This window comes from Herpailurus yagouaroundi, unplaced genomic scaffold, assembly GCF_014898765.1.
Source record: "Herpailurus yagouaroundi ecotype Mexico unplaced genomic scaffold, PumYag 166, whole genome shotgun sequence".
In the NCBI taxonomy this organism is placed as follows: Eukaryota; Metazoa; Chordata; class Mammalia; order Carnivora; family Felidae; genus Herpailurus; species Herpailurus yagouaroundi.
The window spans coordinates 9746729-9768805 of record NW_024412407.1 but is presented as its reverse complement, the minus strand read 5'-3'; the positions used below and the strand labels follow the sequence as shown (position 1 = coordinate 9768805).

The window sequence follows — 22077 nt, the reverse complement described above, 5'->3', positions numbered from 1 at the left end:
GGGCACCTGCATGGCTCAGTTGATTGAGCATCCAACCCTTGATTTTGGCTCAGCTCATGATCTCACGGTTTGTGGGATTGAGCCCCACATCAAGCTCTGTGCCTACAGCATGGAGCCTGTCTCCCTCTCTCTCTGCCCCTCTTCTGTGTGTACATATGCACTCTTTTTCTCAAAACAAACAAAAAACTTTTAAAAAAGGAAAACAAAACAACATCCGGTTTTCAGTATTCAACAGTTTTACTTCCACATACCTTTTTTAGTTTATCAACAAATTATATATGTTTTTGGTCTAAATAATTTGTTCTGCTATAAACTTTACAATAAACTAAAATTTTAGAGGAGTTTTTAAAAACTGGCCAAGTATCTGACACTACGCCATAATGGCATAAAAGTTCTCCTTGTGGCATTACTCTTTAAATTTACTATAATTTAATTTCACAAGGAAAACCAATACAGATGAGTTCCAAATTTATTGAAGTGTCTGATGGTTCTTCTGGGGTTTATATCAATGTTACTTACAGATTTAGTAGGGTCATGACTCATAAAGAAGCCAAACCTTTGACATTATTTCTATATTAAAATATCCATGGCTTAAGATGACCATATTTATGTTCACTTTAATACTATCAATCATAGGTTGCAAACTAAAAATACTCTAATTCATGAGTCCGACAGACAAAGTAAATGGATGAGGCAGACTGGCTGTAAGAATTCTGGTATTCAAACATTAGTTTTCTTCCTGGAACTGCTGAGTCTCAGTGACTAGAAGACAAGTAGTGTGGTGAACTGGACAGACCTTAAGGGCTGCTACTATTCAGCTGCAGTGATACAGATCCAGAATTAATGGGGAGCAATCTGGAAATCTGGCTGGAAATCCAGGTTTTCATAATGAAATCTCTTGACTGATTAAATGTAGAACAATTAAAAAGTCGCAAAAGCCAACTATATTGTCCCTGAAAGCTAATGGTGGCCCATAGGTCACTAATCTGTGACTCAGATATAGTCTTGCTGGCATGGAACCCTCCCAAATTTAAAGGTCATTCTCAACAACCCTACATTCCATCCAGAGGGTCTATGGCAGCAGCAATCCTCTGAAAATCATGTAAGTCTACAAATGAATTTTTAAAATAGTGTTTTGAAAATTATTGTCTGCCAACTTCCTTCACATCATTAAGTTCAGAATCTTTTAAAAAGGAGGCAGATGAGAAATACACTATATCATCATTCAATTTACTATGTTTGGGGTAAATGTATAGTCTATTTCTGAATAATTTTGTGTGTTTATGTGTGTGTTTGTTAGACGCAGACTAGGAAAATGTTTTTAAAATAATGAGCATCTTTTACCTTTTTTCTAAGTTTATTTATTTTGAGAGAGAAAGAGAAAGAGAGCAACCAGGGGAGGGACAGAGAGAGAGCAAGAGAGAGATTCCAAGCAGGCTCCACACTGTCAGTGCAGAGCCCAACGTGGGGCTCAATTCCACAAACTGTGAGATCATGACCTGAGCCAAAATCAAGAGTCGGATGCTTTACCGACTGAGTCACCCAGGCTCCCCTGAGCATCCTTTACTTTTACGCCAAAAACAAATATGAAAAAAGTGACCCAATCATTAAAGTGAGGAATGTGGGCATAAATATGAACGAGGTCCCCCCTTCTTAACAGACTTCATTTCCTCGCAAACACCAGACTTACTCTAGGATTATTAGAATTGAATTATTGCTCCTCAACAACTGGGAAAGAGAAGGGAACTGGGAATCATTTTTAAATATAGTTTTGGAACATTCAACAGAGTTAGCTAATAATAATCATAATGCATTAGTTTTCTTTGGTTCTCATAACAAATTACTCTAAACTCAGTGGCTTGAAACAACATAAATTCATTATACCTCTGTAGGCCAGAGGTCTGCCATTGGTCTATAAGGCTAAAGTCAAGATGTCTACAGGGCTGCATGCCTTTCTGGAGGCTCTGTTTTCCTGGTTTTCCAGCCTCTAGAGCCTGTTTCTCTAGAGGCTGTCCCCATCCATGATCCCCTCTCCATCTTCAAAGCCAGGAATGTTGTAGCTCTCTGACCATTCTTCCATAGTCACATCTTCCTCTGACAACAGTCAGGAAAGTTCTTTTGTAAGAACTCATGTGATTAGATTGAACCCACTGTATAATACAGGGCAATCCCCTCATTTCAAGGTCTTTAACCTTAATTAGGTCTGCAAAGCCCCTTTTGCCATGTGAAGTAACATATTTACAGGTTCTAGGGATTAGGATGAGGACATCTTCGGAGGCCATCATTCTGCTCACCACAAATAAGAACATAACTACCACTTATAACTGCTTACTCCCTTCCAGCTGTCATGTTGATTAATTTGCATACTTCATCTCATTGAATTCCAAAAACAACAGACAAGGTATGTAATATCATCCCACTTTAAGGATGAAGAAACTGAGGTTAAGAGGTTAGACAAGTTGTTCAGGATCACAGCTGGTAGGCAGCAGAACAAGGACTCAAATCTAAGAAGCCTGAATGAGCTAGCATCTTTAAGCTCAACTGCAACAAAATGTTCATGGAGAAGAGGAGGCTAAAGAGATGATGATTTGACTTGTATCAACTAAAGGGCGAGGCCCTGTGGACCTCTTAGCCACTTCCTGTCTTGTTTTTGTTGTTGCATTTCACAACATCTAATGGAAATGTGCATGCAAATCTATTTTATAAAAACGCTTCAGGTAGCAACCTAATGGTTATGATTTTGTTCTAGAAAAATTCTAAAATCAGTTATTAGACCACACTGAAAATGTACTTTCATGGAGTTCCAGAAACACCAACAAAGCATTCTGCCTTCTTTGAAATAAAATACCATATCACCTTGATTCTAGGTCTGCACTGATTGTCAGATTGACTTAATAAGCAACTTTGGGGCACACAAGGAAAAATAACATAAAAGAAAAAAGAAAGCACTGACTCTTCAACATACATCTCAATTAGAATGTGTACAGACTGAAATATTTCAGAAACTGTAAAACATGTCTTAGAATTTTCTACAGGATTTTCTGGCTTTATCTCTTACAATTCCATTCACACTGAACTTGCTATTTTACAACAACCTATACTTTTGTGCCTACTCCTCTTTGTCCTGAAGTGTTGTCTCTCATTTCTTCCTCTCCTGAAATGTCTGTTCATCCTTAAAAAAACCTCAATTTAAATGTCACATGGTGATGTCTGCCTGTATCCAGGCTTAAGCCAGATTATTCACTGCCTCTTCTGGGCTCCCCCAGCTCTCTGCACATTTCTTTGTTACAGAGTGTACCACAATGTACTGTAAGGATTTATTTTTACTATCTCCAATCTATTAGATTGGACAATAACCTAACCATGCACCCATATCAAAGTTTGGGTATAAAGAAAACTGAAAGGAATGTGTGACATCTCATGAGTTTTTCACAATACCTTACACACAAGTTGTTACACAACACATTTTTAGTCCTCTCTCTATACCCTTATTCTCAACCTGGTGCTCTTATCAGTCTTCGGCTGAAGTGGGTTAGTCAACTATAATATTCAATGTCTGTACCAGGAAGCCTTTAGGATGGCCTCCAGTCATCTCTACCTTCTGATATTCGTGCCTTTCTGCCATCCCTTCCCTTTAGTATGGGCTGTACCTAGTGATTTGCTTATAACCAATTTACAACAGCAAAAATAATAGGAGGTCACTTACTGGCTTTGGTGAAGCACATTGCTATGTTAGAAAGGCTTATGTGGTAAGGAGCTGAGGGCTCCTTGACCTAAAGTCAACAGCCAGTAAGGAATTGATTCTTCCAATCACACAGGTGATCTTGGAAAAAAATCCTTCCCCAGCCCCGATGGACACCTGGATGCCAGCCTTATGAGAGGCCTTAAAGTGGAGGACCATAACAGCAGAGGAGATATTCTATGTCCAGATTCCCAACCCACAGACAGTGTGAGACAATAAATGTGTATTATTTTAAGCTGCCAAATTTTGGGGTTATTTGTTATGCAGCAGTCGAAAACTAGTACAATGTTTTTCCCTTTGATAAAAGAACTTTGAGAAAAAGTTATCTATGTATATGGTATCAGAAGTTTTATGAAGAAAATACCAATACTAAAATATGTGGCCACAGACCATGAGAGTACTGTCCAACCACTCAGTGTGGCTCTGTCTCACTCTAGCAGAAGCACACAGAGAGACAAGGCTTTGGCTTTGAGAGAAGAAACTCCCCTGTTAGAGCCCAAGGCATGACTGAGTATGACAGTGCAGAAGCCTCCTGGCCCGGGGAGTAAAGGAGAGCTTCAAAACAGAGCAATGCCATCAGGAGATTACACACCCAGTACAACATTATATTGGCAACAGAACCAGAAGGTGAACTCTCTTTCATGGAGCACTCAAACAGTGAGGAGGCAGAAGGAAAGTTGAATTTTCATACCAGGTAACATGTCAAAGCCAACAATCAAAGAAGGAAATGAAAGGCATCTGTTGAACTTCAACTCCGAGAATACTGTCCCCCACAGGTGCCTGTTGCTAAGACACTGCTATCATTACACTCTTGGCATATATAATCTTTTTATTCCCCTATGTGAGTTTTTGACTCTGTGCTTTTCATATAGAAATCTCAAAATAAAACTCAAATACTACATCTATTTGGGACCAAGGTGAATTAGGGTTTACCGACTAACCAAGGGAAAGCAGGTGAGGCTGGCTAATGAGGCAGCTCCCATCATCTCAGCGCTTCGGTGAGCTTGCACAGAGGGAAGCTCGTGTAGATGCACACCACTGAATGCTCTGATGATGAAACCATAGCCAGGCTGGAGGTCATACATGGACACGATGCCTGCACTGAGATGCCGCATAAAGACTCTGACAAGCTTGGAAACTGCTACATTGGAGCTGGTATGCTACCCCCACTCACTGACAGATTCAGATAGCACAGACTCCTTTCCAAGCTTTTCATCTTTAAAAAGGCAATTCAGCTCCCTGAGCCTTTGAGCCTGTTCCATTTTGAGCTGACTGCTAATTGTATGCATGCACATATGTGTTTCAGAAAAGAGATAAGCACATTGCCTTGGCCTCCTCACTAAACTGAACAGACATGATTCACTTCTGTTCTCTGCAAGTTTTCTAAACGTGGCCTGAAGTTTTCCAAACATTAACCCTTCCCGGTAACCACACTGCACATTCTTCTAGAAATGTTTTTGTGATTACATTTGTTTAAACTGCTTTTCACTATTAATTCTTCGAGTCCCAGGGCTTGGTATTTTCATTTGCTTTTGTGATCGTGTTTATATTTTCAAATTTCTCAATAATAACGACACAGTGTAATCATATACAGTGAGCCACATGAAATGCATAAGGTGTCTTTTAACATGGGGGGACATATTTTAAATTGTAAAACCAAAAGTTGTCTGATTTTTCACATTTTATGAAATATACAATTTTATCATATTCTGCATTGTGATTCCAGGAAGAGAAAATTTAGAGTGGTTGTTCATAAAAATACAGAAGTCCTTCCCAACAGTCATGGCAGCTAGTGGCCAGATGGTAGGATTGTCGGATTGCTGATTGTTATTCTTTAGAAAAGAAATCCACATAGAAGCAGCCGAGCTCATAAAATCTGCTGTGCTTGAGACTGAGCAGACTCACTAATTATTTAGGGGTCGTATTCCCTACTCTGGGCAGATTAGTGTCCTCATAGGGCCCTGGATGCACCCATGCAGCCCCAGAGCACCCCAATCTAATAGTCACTCACAGGAACAATGGAAAGTCCCTCTCCTGGGAAGTACAACAGATCAACCTGCTGAAGGAGTGTTCCAACTTCCAGAGAAAGTGCCATTCAGTTACATCAAGGCTTCTCTTTCTTTTTGTAAGGCCCTATTCACCGTTACATAATAAGTAGAGTTGAACAAACAGGAAAACTGAATGCACTGCTCCGGCAAAACTATGTATTTTATGAAAAATAATAATTCAGTTGAAAAGTAACCAGAGAAAAGTGTCCAGTTGAAAAGGTCCCAGGGAAATGAGACATTTCCTCAAGAGGATGGCTTGTCTAATCATAATTGTAACAACAATGATGGTAGCTAACATTTATTAAAAGTTTATTGTGTGCTAGGCATTTTACAAAAGATAAAGAGCCAAGGCGTTTTACAACAAAAATAACCTTGTTTGTTTAGAATTTCTTTTGTGAATGCTGATATGCGTATTTTCACTTCCTGTTCTTTATCATTGTTCTCTCCGATTTGTGCTTCTCTGATTCCCCATCCTCTCTGCTGCCATTGTCCACACTATCTTATTCCTTTACTATTTATATACCAGTAATTATTGTAATACACACAGAGAGAATCATGTCTTGTTCTGTACTTTTGATTTTGATAAATCCATCAAGCGCTATTTTTAAATAGCTGATAATGAAGTTATTGTCCATTCATACAATAAATTACCAGCTTTAGTTTAAGTTCTTTTTGGAGGAATGCAGAATAAAAAATAATAATGTTATTGATGTCTTTCCAATATCAACTCTTTAAAAACTTAAAGCAAAGTACCTTTTCTAGCATTGCTTGCTAGGAAACTTTAAAGGAACACACACACGTGCACATGCACAGGACAGCTATTTGAGGAAGGGGCATGCATGAGTTACAATGGAATTAAAATCTTTGCTCAGCTGAACAGTAGTAAATCCTTCTCTGTAACCTTCTGTGCATGACAATAGTATCCAAGACTCTTTAAAATGCTAGGACACCAACAGTAAAAAAGACAAATGAAGAAAACTTAATATCATCATAAAATTCATGACTCTTTCTCCATAATCACCCAACTACACAAGCCTGACAAACAAGATGGTAGTAATGATTTAAAAAAAAAAAAAAATCAGTATTGACCATGTTAGAGAAAAAGAAGTAACTGCCACAATAAGATCATAAAATGTAAGCACTGGAAGTATTTAATGCTATAAAGGTTAAGGACTTTCAGAAGTAAAATCCTTTGGGGAATACCAGAAGAGGTTCTTTGTGTAACAACAAAAATGAAGTGTCTAGTAAAACCCCTTGTGCTTGGACACTTTCTGGATGTGCTGTGATATGCGATATGGACCAAAGCCAGTATTAGAAGATCCTGGAGTAACAGAAGCAGCCAGGGTCAGAAGAAACCATATGGAGGATGCATCAGGAGAGTGTAATTTGAGGGGCCCTAAGAAATCCCTTCAGTCCCCTCTGCTGAGGCCTGCAATTTTATCATTGGAGAATCATTCTCCTAGGCTCATCTAAGGAGAGGTTTCTGATAAGAGAAAGAGGTTGGAATGGGGGTCAGGGGTCCTTACTGAGAAGGCCAAAGGCCAATAAAAGGCCATGGGACACCATAAAAAGTGAGAGAAGGAATACAGGAATGCAGGGCCTGAAGGAAACTTGAAGAGGAAAAGGGAAAGTTTAAAAAAACAAGTTTAAAAAAACAAGGGCACCTGAGTTGTTCAGTTGGTTAAGTGACTTTAAAGCAAAATTTTTTTAATGTTTATTTATTATTGACAGACAGGGAGACACAGAACGTGAGCAGGGGAGGGGCAGAAAGAGGGGGAGACACAGAATCCGAAGCGGGCCCCAGGCTCTGAGCTGTCAGCACAGAGCCCAACGCGGGGCTCGAATTCACAGACTGTGAGATCATGACCTGAGCTGAAGTCGGACACTTAGCTGACTGAGCCACCCAGGCACCCTGAAGTGATTCTTTTTTTTTTAAATTTTTTTTTCAATGTTTATTTATTTTTGGGACAGAGAGAGACAGAGCATGAACGGGGGAGGGGCAGAGAGAGAGGGAGACACAGAATTGGAAACAGGCTCCAGGCTCTGAGCCATCAGCCCAGAGCCCGACGCGGGGCTCAAACTCACGGACCGCGAGATCGTGACCTGGCTGAAGTCGGACGCTTAACCGACTGCGCCACCCAGGCGCCCCCTGAAGTGATTCTTGATATCAGCTTAGGCCATGATCTCCCAGTTCATGAGATTGAGTCCCGAGTCAGGCTCTGCACTGGCAACACAGAGTCTGTGCCTGCTTGGGATTCTCTCTCTCCCTCTCTCTCTGCCTCTCTCCTCTGCTTGCTCTCTCTCAAAATAAACAAACATTTAAAAAAAATAAAAATAAGTAAAATTTAAAAAATTTTATTTTTTTTTTCAATGTTTATTTATTTTTGAGACACAGAGAGAGACAGAGCATGAGCAGGGGAGGGGCAGAGAGGGAGACACAGAATCCAAATCAAGCTCCAGGCTCTGAGCCGTCAGCACAGAGCCTGATGCGGGCTCGAACTCATGAACGGTGATATCATGACCTGAGCCAAAGCCGGACACTTAACCAACTGAGCCACCCAGGTGCCCCTAAAATAAAAGTTTTTTTAAGTGTACATTTTACAATTTCGATTGGGTGACCCTAAAGCAGGATTTCTCACCCTTGTCACTATTTGGGTCATATAATTCTTTGTTATGGGGAGCTGTCTTGCAGTAGATAAAGATTAATGACCCAGTTGGAAAATAACCAGAGAAAAGCTCCCAGCTGAAAGGATTCTAGGAAAATAAGACATTTCCTCAAGAGGATAGCTAGCCTAATAATAACATTACAGTATGTTTAGCAGTATCCCTGACCTCTGTCCACTAGCCACTAGTAGCAACCCCCTTCCCCACAGCTGTGATAACCCAAATGTCTCCAGACATTGTTACAGGACCTCTGGCAGGTAGGAGGGCAAAACTGCCCTCACTGGATATCCACTGCCCTAAAGGATCATTTTCTCTCTAAGATGGCAAAACTTTTCATTAGCTTCTACTTTTCCCAATTTCCTGTTCCCACTCTAAAGCACTGCATAACAGTGGGAGGATTACAAGCTCCTCAACACAAAAAAAGAATCAGAATTCCATTTTTTAATTGCAATTATCAGAGCAGAGAGATGCAGCAGGAAGCTGTGAAATGAATGCCTTCTCAGAATGTTTGTCCTTTGATAATTCGACAGTTCTTGGATCCCATCTTTGTTTCCAGAGGTATTTTACTCTTTGCCCATTACACAAGACCAGTTCCAGGAAGGGATGTCCAGTAAAACTCAAAAAGATTTGCCCAATTCAACTAATGCTTATAAGAATGAACCAAGAAAGCCATTAGTCCACATCAGTAACGAAGAAACTTTGTTATGCATAAAAATTAAGTTATTTTTGCAATCACAGATACTGGCAAGTGGCCTTCTAACATCTTGGCTCAGGTGAATCAAACCCTTTTCCTTCCCTTGTCTCCCCTTCCCTTTGTCTCTTCTCTCCATCCCTCCCTCCCTTCCTTCTCCCTCCCCTCCTTCCCTCTTTCTTTCCTTCTTTTTCATTTTCCTTCTTTGCTTGTAGGTATTCCCATTCTTTCCTCTATGAGAATAGGAAAAGATGTGAGAAGGAAAGAGATTAGGAAGCATTAATCAGAAAAATAAATAAATAGCACCCTCTCTGGAAAGACAAATATATTAAAGACTTTAGAAGAGCTTAAACTGCTACAGCATTTCTGCAACTGAATGATTAGCACAACTGTATAATAGAGTCAGAGGCCCAGAAAATGCTGATTTATATTTCTTCTACTGACTTCTCGTTCAGAATTATTATTATAAGATGTGTAGGGGACAATTTCCTCTTGGAATCAAAGCTAATGAACTGAAACTATCTATAAGAAAGGCAGTTTAAATACTGAATGTTATAAACTAAATAACGTAGGGGCACCTGGGTGGCTCAGTTAGTTAAGCATCGGACTTTGGCTCAAGTCATGATCTCACAGTTCATGAGTTTGAGCCTCACATCGGGCTCTGTGTTGACAGCCCAGAACCTGGAGACTGCTTCAGATTCTGTGTCCCCTCTCTCTCTGCCCCTTCTCTGTTCATGCTGTCTGTCTGTCTGTCTTTCTCTCTCTCAAAAATAAATAAACATTAAAAAAATTTTTAATAAAAAATAAAAAATAAACTAATAATGTATTTCTACATAAAATATGAATCTTTCCCGTTATTTATTTTTTATATGGCTGCAAATTTAACAAATGGTGCATAATATGAGAACTAATAAGGAGGCTTATCTTCTGGCCCCCCTTTTGCTTCTCACTAACTGTATGACCATGGATAAGGCAATTAATCTCTTTGAGCTTCAGTTTTCCCACATGTGAAAGTTAAGAGATTGGACTAGATTACCTTTAAGAATTTTCCATCTCCCAAATTTTATTTTATTTTATGTATTTTTTAATGTTTTATTTATTTTTGAGAGAGAGAGAGAGAGAGAGAGAGAGAGAGAGAGAGAGAACGAGTGGGGGAGGGGCAGAGAGAGAGGGGGACGGAGGATCCAAAGCAGGCTACCTGCTGACAGCAGTGAGTGGGATGTGGGACTCAAACTCACAAACTGTGAGATTATGACCCAAGCCAAAGTTGGATACTCAGCTGACTGAGCCATCCAGGTGCCCCCCTCTCCCAAATTTTATAATTATGGGGAAGATATAACTCAAATTATCTGAAACTGAAAGAAAAAAATAAACTATGTAATTCTACCAACTATGTAAGGTAATTCCTCTGTAGCATACATAATTTCCATGTGAGAGTGACAGGGTTATAAAAGCAAAAAAAGGCTTCTTTTATTGATCAAAGCTCCTGGCTATAAAGTAACATGTATCGCTCTTGGATTCTTCTTTAAATCAGAATGATTAATTTTCAGATGGGGAAGCAATTCTGAGAGTCTGCTGGGTTCAGTGATGAGAATGTCAGTTATCTTATGGCGAGGGAGGGGGGAGCTCTGCAACAGGGAGGAGGGGCAAGCATACAGAAGCAAAACAAATTCAGAACTCCAGGAGCTCAGCCACAAATGTCAGAGAATGGCTTTGTGATGGTGTCTTGACATTTATTCTGGAAGGCTTGCATTTATACTGCAAGTATGTGGATGTCTGTATCTAAATTCATGGAAAATAAATCCCAATCTTCAACAGAACAAAGTCATACTCTGGTCTTACAGGAGCTCTTGAAAAAGTACAGCCTAGATACCTTCAGTTGCAAGGCAAGCCTCCAGCAGAGGAGTCATTTCTTAGAGCCTTTTGTATAGCTGCTAAAGCTAAGTGTGGAGGGACAGATTCAAAGAGGGAGAATTTAAACATTCATTTCCTTTACAGGAAGGCTGACTATGTGCTGACTCTGCATGGTCTAACATAAAAAGTTTTGCCAAAGATCGCCTGACTTTGGACTATAAAATAAAATCCACTCATGATCCCTAGGAAATCCAACTTTTATGTATGGATCTAAATTCTCAAATTTGTAGGCCTGCCCATAATACATAGAAAATTTAAGGGCAAGAAATCTTTCTTTAAGTGGAAGCATAGAAATACTGGTGCTAGCTGGAAATGCTAATGCATCATTAAGGAAATACATTCCATCACCTGCCAGATCTTGAAATTCTTGGCTCTGGTTCTTTAGGCACAAAAATCATGGCCTGAACAGCTTTTCTTAAAATGATCTTGGCCTTCATTGGCATTCCTACAATGGGATACTTTATTTATATCGTTAGATACTTTGGAATCTTAATGGAAAATTCTCCCTAAGTAGTCAAAAACAAATAGTAATTTGCGGGATTTTATTTGGAAGGAAAATACACTACGAGAGGTAAAGCCAGAGCAAGAGATTCTCTGTAAGGCAAGACAGCTCAACGATTCCTTGGATTTACAGCCAACAGACAGGCTTGGAATGGAAACGAAGCTCTTGAAAATACTCTGCCCTGAAGAAACACTCCTCATTCAACAGGAGGCCAAATTATGTGTCATGTATTCTTACTTACAGTCTTGAACACTTTTTAAGAATGTAAGAAAAACAAAAAGAATCACTAGGAAGTATAAAAACGTACAAAGCTTTTAAGTCTTTCATGCCACAGAATCAGCAGACTCCTTGAAAACTGCTAGCTCTCCATTTTTTTTTTATGAGCACATCTTGAAATACTCTGAGATGCAGTAGTTTCACTAAGACTTTTGTTGTTGTTGTTAACAATTACATTGGAACTCAGACTTACTGATATTACCAACAATACAGCAAACTGTATTTTATTCTCCATATATTTATTGAGATTTGTTATTTATATTTTTTATGTTGACAAAGATCTCCGTAGTACTTCAAGAAACTCTGCCACTCGGTGTGATTAAATTTTGTCTAATGAAAACGTGCAGAATTAGTCCCACAATGTGGAAATATTTAGAATAAGTGACAAAAAAGCGAGAATTTGCAAATCAATCAGCAACTCTATGTGAATTCTACCTTCAAAATATCTTTGGTTATTCTCTATAGATTGGGAGGTCACTTCTCATTGTTCTTTACATGCAATATTTTGTTTTTACATAAATATTATATTTGAATTTAGTGGAAAGACCTCTATCTTGATAAACAAGGTATCAAATAGTACACATTATGGTCACTATAATGAAAACTTAGAAGAGTGTACAATAACACAGAGGCATAAGATGACACTTGTATTATAAATTCATAGTTTTACTAGCGTGTTATGCGGTCTCTTTCCCTGGAAACCTTTAAGTATTATTTGTACATCCATTAGACAAAAACGATAAAGTTGGAGATGGAGTAGAAAGTGACAGGTACAATAAAAAGTTACAAGATTAATATTTTAAGTACTCCCCAATGTTATGATTCCACACATTTTTTCTAAAATTTATTTAAGATTCTTCTATTTAAAAAAAAAAGAAATCCAAAGAAATATCTGTTTCACACCCACAATTCCTCAAACCCCATAGTCTTCAAGCTACTCTTCTAGCACCATTTTCTTTCATATTCTACAGGTAGGAACTCATAGAATACGAAGTGAATAGGCTGTTTTGTCCCAGGACCAACTTTAGACATGACTACACTCAAGATATCCATGAACAACAGGACTCTGGATGGTACTGACGGGAGTGACAGTTCATAAAACAAACAAAAGCAAAACTTCTTTGATGTGCTCAGCTGCATTTCCCAGAGACATGAAGGAACTCGATTCTCTTTAATATTCCCATTTTCTAGCACTGCAAGAATCTATTTCTGAAAACATCGCATTATTTATGTTATCCTTCCTCTATGCAAAAATCTACTGCCATATAAAGGAAATTTTTAAGGGTTGTTTCTCGGATTTGCCATTGGATTCACATAAGTTTTGAGCATAAAACTGTTTACATTTAAAATTAGCATAATGTTAATTTGGTTCTCTAGTGTTTCTTTACTCTCCTAACAGGGAGTATAAAACTTACCCAGGGCAAGCAGGTATTCCTTTCCTTAGAACAGGTTCAAAATTAACTACCAAATCAAGGAGATATGCTTTTCCTTATGACTTGTTTTGTTGTAAGGGAGTATTTATGGCATCCTTTTCCAAAAAATTAGAGTTAAAAGGAACCTTTAAAAGTAAACTTAAGGAATAGGAAGATTTTATTTCACAAATAGCTGCTGTTTACCTGTACACGAATAATCATCAATTCTGATGTATCCAGTTTTGCAGATGCACATGAAAGAACCCGGGGTGTTAACACACATTGTATTCTCACGGCAGTAATGGCGCCCTTCAGCACACTCATCAATGTCTGTGAAGAAGAAGTAGGGCAAAGAGGTCAACAGTGGCCAATATTCTAGAGCTTCTCTATAATTTTCTTGGAGAAGGCAATAGTTTCCAATTGAAAAGCATTTTTTAAAAGTATTCAAAACATCTCCTTTAATAAGAATGCTTGATGTTCAAATGACAGAAACTGTAAACATTTTTTTCTGATAGGTCTTGCTGGAATTTCAAACATGTCTATATATTTCAACTTGCAACATTCTAAATATAGTTAGAAAATTTCAGCACAATCATCTACCTCTGATAAAATGAATCAGAAAGTACAAGTTTGCTACCTTGGAGTCTCGGAATCTTCAAACGCTGAGTATACCATATATTATTTTTTGATTTACTGGCTATTCTGTGTATTTGGGGAGGCCGTAAGAGGTAAATAAAATGTTTACATACACCAGAACTTGAATAACTTAAAGACAAGAAACCAATACCATGTAGGTTATTAGAGATAGAAGTAGAGATATAGCTATCCCAGTGTCTGAATAGAGATGAAATTACAATGTAGAGACCTGATATAAATGAAAAACTGTAAAATAGTAGTAAGATATCATATTGAAGAACTTCCATAGAAATTCACACACCAAGTTTTGAGTGTAAAGACATGGTAAGTCATAACAGGCACTGGGAAGAATGTGAATTTTACAATAAGACTGTCCCCATTTTATAGCACCTCTCTGCATGGAACATAAACTATTTCACAAATATCTTGTCATTATGAAATACTCTTTATGAAGGGCCTTAATGCATTGTTTCAGGCATCCCCAAAGTAGCAATGCTCTCATTTCTACTATTAAGAGAAATGGATCAATTATAGGAGATAGTCTGGTGACTGACTACTCCGTAAGTCATGGTATCCATATAACCCAGTCCTGAGAGTATCAAAAGAAGTAACTGATGAAATCTCAGAAAGGTATATTTTAGAGGTAAAGGGATCTTGGCAATCATCTAAGCTAACTGCTTATTCTACAGATGGGAAAATGGAAGCCTAGAAAGACTCAATTTTTCCACTAAACTACTAAATGAAAGTTAACACAATAAATTACAAACTTCTTAGCATAAAAATCTCTTTCAGTTCTGGCCCTTACTTTTTCAGTTTTATAGATTATGACCCACTCCCTTCTTCCCTCTCATTGTTCTGGCCACAAAGAACTTCTGATCATTCCTCAAATGGACCATGCTCTCTCATATCTACCTGCCTCTATACATGCTGTTCTCTCTATTCCTTCTTTGCCTATCACCACCCTTAGTGGATCTTGGCCACCAGTGGATCATTCTTCAAGAATCTGTTTAAACGTCTCTCTGTGAAAACTTCCCTAATAAAGTAAAATTCTCCCTATGCAGCGCTCTCTTGGAACTTTGTGTTTCCATTGCAGATTCATCCATTGCGACTTTATTAAGTTTTATAAGCTTCTTCTCGCCAGTCAGTCTTATATACTCCTCCAGGGTAGAGATCATCTAGTTGTGTCTCTTAACTCTAGCTGCACATTATATTCATCTGGGATACTTTTTTAAAAACATTGGTTCTTGGGCTAACTCCCAAACCCCCACTCCAAATCTTATTTAACTATCTGTGGTGGAACACAGGCAATGATTTCTTTTTTAAATCTTCCCCATGATGAGTCTAATGCAGGGATCAGCAAAATTTTTCAGTAAAGATCTAGATAGTAAACATTCTAGGCTTTGGGACTTACAGGATCTCTGTTGTAAATTTAAGTCTGTTTTTCTAGCATGAAAGCAACCACAGGCAATGTAAATAAGTAAGCCTGGTGATATTTCAAAAAAAATTATTTACAAAAACAGAAGTTGCATCAGATTTGGCCTGCAGGCCATAATCTGATGATCCCTGGTCTAATGTATAAGCAGGGTTAAGAATCATTAAGTATGTAATTCATTTTTGAACTCACAATAGCTTATAGGGTGTTTAGGATATTACAGGGTCAATAAATGCTGCAGAATGAATGACTAAATGCTTCAAGGCTAGCGTAAGGAAGATCTAAGAATAGATCTCAGTGGTGCCTGAATGGCTCAGTTGGTTAAGTCTCCAACTCTTGATTTTCGCTCAGGTCCTTATCTCGTGGTTTGTGGGAAAGAACCCCAAATTGAGCTTTGTGCTGACAGCATGGGCCTTGCTTGGGATATTCTCTCTCTCTCTCTCTCTCTCAAAATAAACAAATAAACAAATAAACAAATAAATTTTTTTAAAAGAATATATCTCAGATTATCTGACTTCTAGTATAATACTCTTCTCATGATATCATGCTACTTCTAAATGTTTGCACTAGTCTGCAAGGCAAGTATCACATTCAATTACAGCCTAAATATCAAACTACAGGCACCCTGGGAGAATATGATGAAAACTCATTTGCTTCCAGGTTCTTAAGATAATAATAGGAATCATATGGGATTACTAATGAGCTCAGCTGGATCAATGGTCTTTAACCCTGCTCCTCTGAGAGAGTGCTGAACTGAAGTGGAAGTTACTGAAAGCCACTGCAGAAGTCCCCTGGGCTTAAGCTTGCGAATGGGAGGGATGGCCACAATGAAGTCATGTGCACAGTGGTGTAAAGAATTTATCTTTGGGAAGGAAAGAGCCAAGAATAATGAACGCAACTCAGTGACGAGATCTTGGTTATCAAAGGGGAGAATTATTGAGTACACTGTATCATTTCCTCAAGACAAGCCTAGTTTCTAGTGAAAGACCTCATTTCTTGGTAGAGTCAAGGATGTAGCTACAGTGCCTAGTGCAGAACGGAGTCCCAGCTGGAGCAAGCATTAATTACTGAAGACACTGTCCTTCTCTCCAAACAGTATGCTAGAGGAGGAAGCCCACCTCAGTAGGAGTGGCCAACAAACCTGGCAAATCAAACTCAGAAGTACACAAAGCACCCCAGACCCCTCCCAAGAATACTCAAGGAATGAGAACTTTGAGAGTATTAAAGTCCTATTAGAGAAGACACAGAAAAGAGACAGTTAGGGTGATTTCTGTTAATGGACCCTATTGACAGCCAAAGCTATTGGACAATTTGGTTTATAAGATAAATAGGGTATTTTGTGACAGCGTAAATACTGTCTCTACCACTTGTTTGTTGGTGGGTCTACAAACCACAGACTGTTGGGAGACATTGGCGGTCTCATTTTTTGTAGATGTTTCCTGTGAAGATACCATGTGATCAGAGAAAATGCAACATGGGGTCATAAAGCAAAACCTATTGAGGAACCTATTTAACATGAAGCCTTTTAGGAACTTGAATGGTTTGGATCACAAAGAAATACTGAATTCATGGCCCAGAGATATGAAGTGTCAGGAGCAGTATTGTGAGGGGGGGAAACAAAGTAAAATACCAAAAAATATAATTGCAACACTGTGTGCCCTTTGTGTGGGCCATGTGACTTTTAGCACAAAATTCAGCACAAAGAGAGTTAAGCTTAGGTCCTGTCTTTAAAGGACTTATAATCCTTCTAAGTAGTATCACCACCACCACCAACATCATCATCCAGTTAGGTGCCTTCTATGTTTTAAGCCTGTACTTTAGAGAGCAGTATGTCTAAGAGAGGTTCATGGTTCCTTGAAACACAGAGTACTGCATGATCAAATAAGTCTCAGGACCATTATAACACTATTCTTCTTCCATCTCCCCCCCTAAAGTTACCCATGTACATGAGGAAATTACAGGTTCTGTAGTCTTGTTTTTAAAATTTTCGTTCATTAATTCAACAAGTATGTAATGTACATGCCCCATGTCTACATATTGCATTAAGCAACAAAGACAAATTCTAGCTGGAGAAGTAACACTTAAACAATGATGTTATGAAGTGATGCATACTATATAGCAGAAACATATACAATGGGCATTAAATAGGGAGCAACCAGCTTTTTTAACACAGTGCTTTTTTATTCTGAGCACGTACTAATGCAGAACACATTTGGGAATTTACATTTGGTGATATAAGTAATTGTATGACTCTTCCCTCCCCCAGCTTGAGGAGCTGATAATGAAATTAAGATGCCTGGATACAGCATGAATAACAGCATGAGGTCCTATATATCAAGTGCCAGGAAAGAAAAAAGAGAAAAGAAAAGGGAAGGCAAGAAAGAGTACACTCACTACCAGGACTGGTATTCAGAGGAAAGTTGGTGACTAAGAGACTGGGCAACCAAGGACAATGTGCTGGTTGGTGTGGCAGGGCGTGAGGTAGATTTTTGAAGTAGGCTTAAAGTGACAGACGTATACAAAGTTGAAGAAGGCTGCCACTGAACAGTTTCCTGTCAAATAGAGATGCTCTAAGATGAGCAGGCATATTGTAGAGATTCAAGTCTAGTGCCAGCAGCAGAGGCAGCAAAGGCATGAAACATTTAGGAACAATGAGTATTCCATTCAGTTGAAGTTTATGCAGGAAATAAAACAGAAATACAGCTATGGGATAGGAGACAGAATGGGAATGCACTTAAATGTTCAACAAATACGAGAAAGGTATCTTCCTTGCTGTGCTATGGAAATATGAAAGCATTTGGAAGGAGGGGAGTAGGGAAGTGACATAGAAAAATATATCTCATTGGGGAGCCTGGGTGGCTTGAGCTGGTTAAGCCTCTGACTTCACTCAGGTCATGATCTCATGGTTTGTGAATTCGAGCCCTGCATTGGGCTCTCTGCTGTCACCACAGAACCTGCTTCAGATTCTCTCTGTCTCTCTCAAAAATAAAATAAACGTTAAAAAAAAAAAAGAAAAAGAAATCTCACAAGAGTTGGTAATGTGGAAGTGAGAAGAGTGGTACAATCAAGGTAAGGAGCAGTTGACTAAATTAAAGTAACCTTCCAAGCCCCAGCTTCTCCATTACTTATCAGGGTCTGAAAGTATCCTAGTAAGTGATTTGTTGGTATGTCTGTTGTCTATTTCTATCGGAATATAAGATTCAGGAGGGTAGAGACCTTGTTATAGAACAATGGCTGGCCCTTACTAAAAATATGCTAGATGGGGCGCCTGGGTGGCTCAGTTGGTTGGGCGTCCTACTTCGGCTCAGGTCATGATCTCACGGTCTGTGGGTTCGAGCCCCGTGTCAGGCTCTGTGCTGACAGCTCAGAGCCTGGACCCTGCTTTGGATTCTGTGTCTCCCTCTCTCTCTGCCCCTCCCCTGCTCAAGCTCTGTCTCTGTCTCTCTCAACAATGAATAAACACTAAAAAATTAATTAATTAATTAAAATGTGCTAGATGAATCAATGAATCCTTTCATGGCTTTTCATCTCGTAGGAAAAAGGATAAGTGTCCTAATTCACACTGATCTGACCTGGAGCTCAACTTGGCAGAGTGGATCCTTTGTCTTCCCAGTATGCTGTCCAGGCATTTAGCTGGACGTGAGCTTTTTGTATGAACAGTGAACAGAAGCCACTGTGGTAAAATATAGTCTTGCATGGTAGAAGAGCACTGCAGGGGGAATAAAGACGACTGGATTCTAGTCTTTGGCTCTGTTATAAACCTGACAGGCATTTCATCTCTCTGGACCTTAATTTCATCATCTCTCTCTCTCTCTCTCTCTATATATATATATAAAAAAGGCTAGAGGTTCTAAGTCATTACCAGCCCTCACACATTACAATTCTAACAAAGAGAACACGATTTGTATGGTTGCAGTGAAGAATCTGATTCTCCAGGATTTTGTAGGACACACAGACATATGCCAAGAAACTTAAAAAGCATAAGTAAACCCTGTTTCTTATACTTGAACAACCTCTCTTGCCCCAGGATAATTCAAGTTGATCTGCTTTAGAAACAGTAATTTATAAATTTATAAATTCCTTTTCATCCTATCTGAAAGCTGAGGTTGACTTTGTAACTATTCAGAATCACCGATTGTTAGACCTGAAAGGAACTATAGAAATCATCTAACCTAACCACGGTCATTTACAAGTAAGAAGGTGGCAGGAATCAGATCGTGAAACTTCCATGACCCACATTAAAAAACCTGAACTCTAGGGATGCCTGGGTGGTTCAGTCGGTTAAGTGTCAGAGTTCAGCTCAGGTCATGATCGCATGGTTCATGGGTTCGAGCCCTGCACTGGGCCCTGTGCTGACAGCTCAGAGCCTGGAGTCTGATTCTGAATCTGTGTCTCCCTCTCTCTCTGTCCCTCCCCTGCTCACACTCTGTCTGTCTCTCTCTCTCTCTCTCAAAAATGAATAAACTTAAAAAAAAATTTTTTTTTTAAATCTGAACTCCGTCCTATATGACATGGGAAAGGTTTTAGGAGAGACTTAACTGAATCAGATCTGGGTGTTTGGAAGATCCTTCTAGCACAAGTTTACACAGTTAGTGAGTGGCAATCATAATGAGAAAACTGTTTCCTAGGTCCCACATTACTGTTCCTTTGGCCTATAGAGTGGTCTCCAGACTATCCTTGGGGGCAGTGGACACTCAGGTATGATGTCCCCTCTCCTGTGTGCTTTTGCCACACAACCTGGCTATCTACCCTCCCCATCTTATGCTTTATGTGTCATTGATAACATTTTTTAAAAGCATGGTATATTTCTAGGGATACAGCATGCTATCTCAATTTTTCCCTATAAAAGGATTATATTAGCATGTTAATGAACACTAATGCTTTATTGCTCAGCCAATAAAATCTTGAAGTCATGCAGCTCAACAGCAAGGACTCCACACATTAAAGACAAATACACATTGGTATGGGTTATTGCTAAGTCTTAGCCCACCAGCTGTGAAAAACTGGCTTGGCAAAGTTGGCAAAGAGATCAATGACTTAATTCATAAACCAGGAAAAAGGCTAAGTTCTGAGAAATGTAATTCTGGAAAGAGATTTGAGAGTAACATTTGGGAAGATAAGAGTATTTTTGAAAATAAAAAATTTGCAAGTATAAGTAGGCTGCTCAGTGAAAAATCAGTAAAGAATAAATTAAAATGTCATTTACAAATAGGCTAACATTAAAAGGAATTGCAAGCAATCCTATTTTAAAGTCAGTGGCATTAACAAGTTTGTTTACCAAATATTAATTTTTATGTATTAAAAACTATATCTATCATATGCTACTGATATTTTTGGTATATCAAAATAATAATGCTATATTTTCTTCATTCATCTTTTTAATTCATTCATTGTAAATTGTACGGTACATTCCTCAAGAAGGATAAAAACTCTAGCATTGTATCATTGTTCTTGCTACTTTTAATAGAATACATTATTCTTAGTGTTAGGATTCCTGATTTAAAACAGATATACTTGGAGACATGCAGTTAGAAACTTTGAGACAGGGTTGAGAGTGGATCATAAAATTATACTTGTGGGGAAAGGTGAGATCATTTAAGGGTTTGAGGAAACAAAAGCATGAGTAGTTTATCCATGTAAGTAATATTTATTGAATTCCTACTATGTCCCAAGGTATTAACTTGGACACCAATGGCATAGCCTTGAAGAAGACAGATAGTATCTGTCTTTGTAGAGCTCTGGTCCTTCTGAGAGACAAATAATAATTTTTAAAAATGCTATGGGAATTTGATAAGGATAGTGCCATCTGGAACAAAATGTGAGGGCTCCAAATCTTACAGGCAAGGCAAAACTTTCAGAAGGAGGGTGTGACATCTAAGCAGAGGACTAAAGGAAAAGTAGAGTTAGCTAATGAGATGGGAAAGAGGAGAACATTTCAAACAAAAGAACTATGCGCAAATTGTGAAAAGTGAGAGATTTTGATATATTCAAAGAATAGCAAAACATTAAATGTGGCTAATGAACTAAACAGGAGCTCTTTTGTGTGTACATCTTGCAAAACTCACAAAATAATTTGACCTTATCCTGTGATGGACGGGAATCTACTGAAGTTTTAAAATCAATTTTTTAATACATCATATGTACACAGAGTATAAACTTTCAAAGATACAACAGAGGGCAAAATTAAAGTTAAGTCCAACCCACAGCCACTCAACTTCCCACTCGCAATCTCAGAGATATCCACTTTTTACCAATTTCTTGTGCAACCTTCCAGAGACACTGTCTGCCATGTAGGCACATGCACGTGTGTGTGTGTGTGTGTGTGTGTGTGTGTGTGTGTGTGTGTGAATGAATGAAATGACACGAGTTGCTAAGCAACATTTTTTAACTGCAAGGTAGAAGAGACGATGGATTCAAGATGAGCAAACTGGAAGCTAGGAGGACACTCACTTGGAGTTTGGCTTCCTGTGTCTGGGACGGTATGTTCTAGCTGCATACAAAAAAAGTGTGGAGATATGGAGATTATATATACATATATATACACACACACACACACACACACACACATTTACATATATATACATATATATATCAGGAGAGAAAAGACTTTATATATACATATATCTATCTCTATATCTATCTATGAATGGAGAGAAGTACTGAGTACTTCCATACACTCTCCATGTATGTGTGTGTGTATATATATATATATATATATATATATATATATATATATATATCAGGAGAGAAGACAAGAATA

General features: G+C 38.6%; 1 protein-coding gene across 5 annotated transcripts in view; it reads right to left on the bottom strand.

Annotated features, from left to right (window-relative positions):
- Positions 1–22077, bottom strand: part of NELL2 (neural EGFL like 2) — a 397486-nt gene that overhangs the window by 135074 nt on the left and 240335 nt on the right. For all 5 annotated transcript variants that reach the window (XM_040488375.1, XM_040488376.1, XM_040488379.1 and 2 more), the window contains one exon: positions 13454–13579. In XM_040488375.1, coding sequence (XP_040344309.1) covers positions 13454–13579 — 126 coding nt within the window. The remainder of the gene's footprint in view (positions 1–13453; positions 13580–22077) is intronic.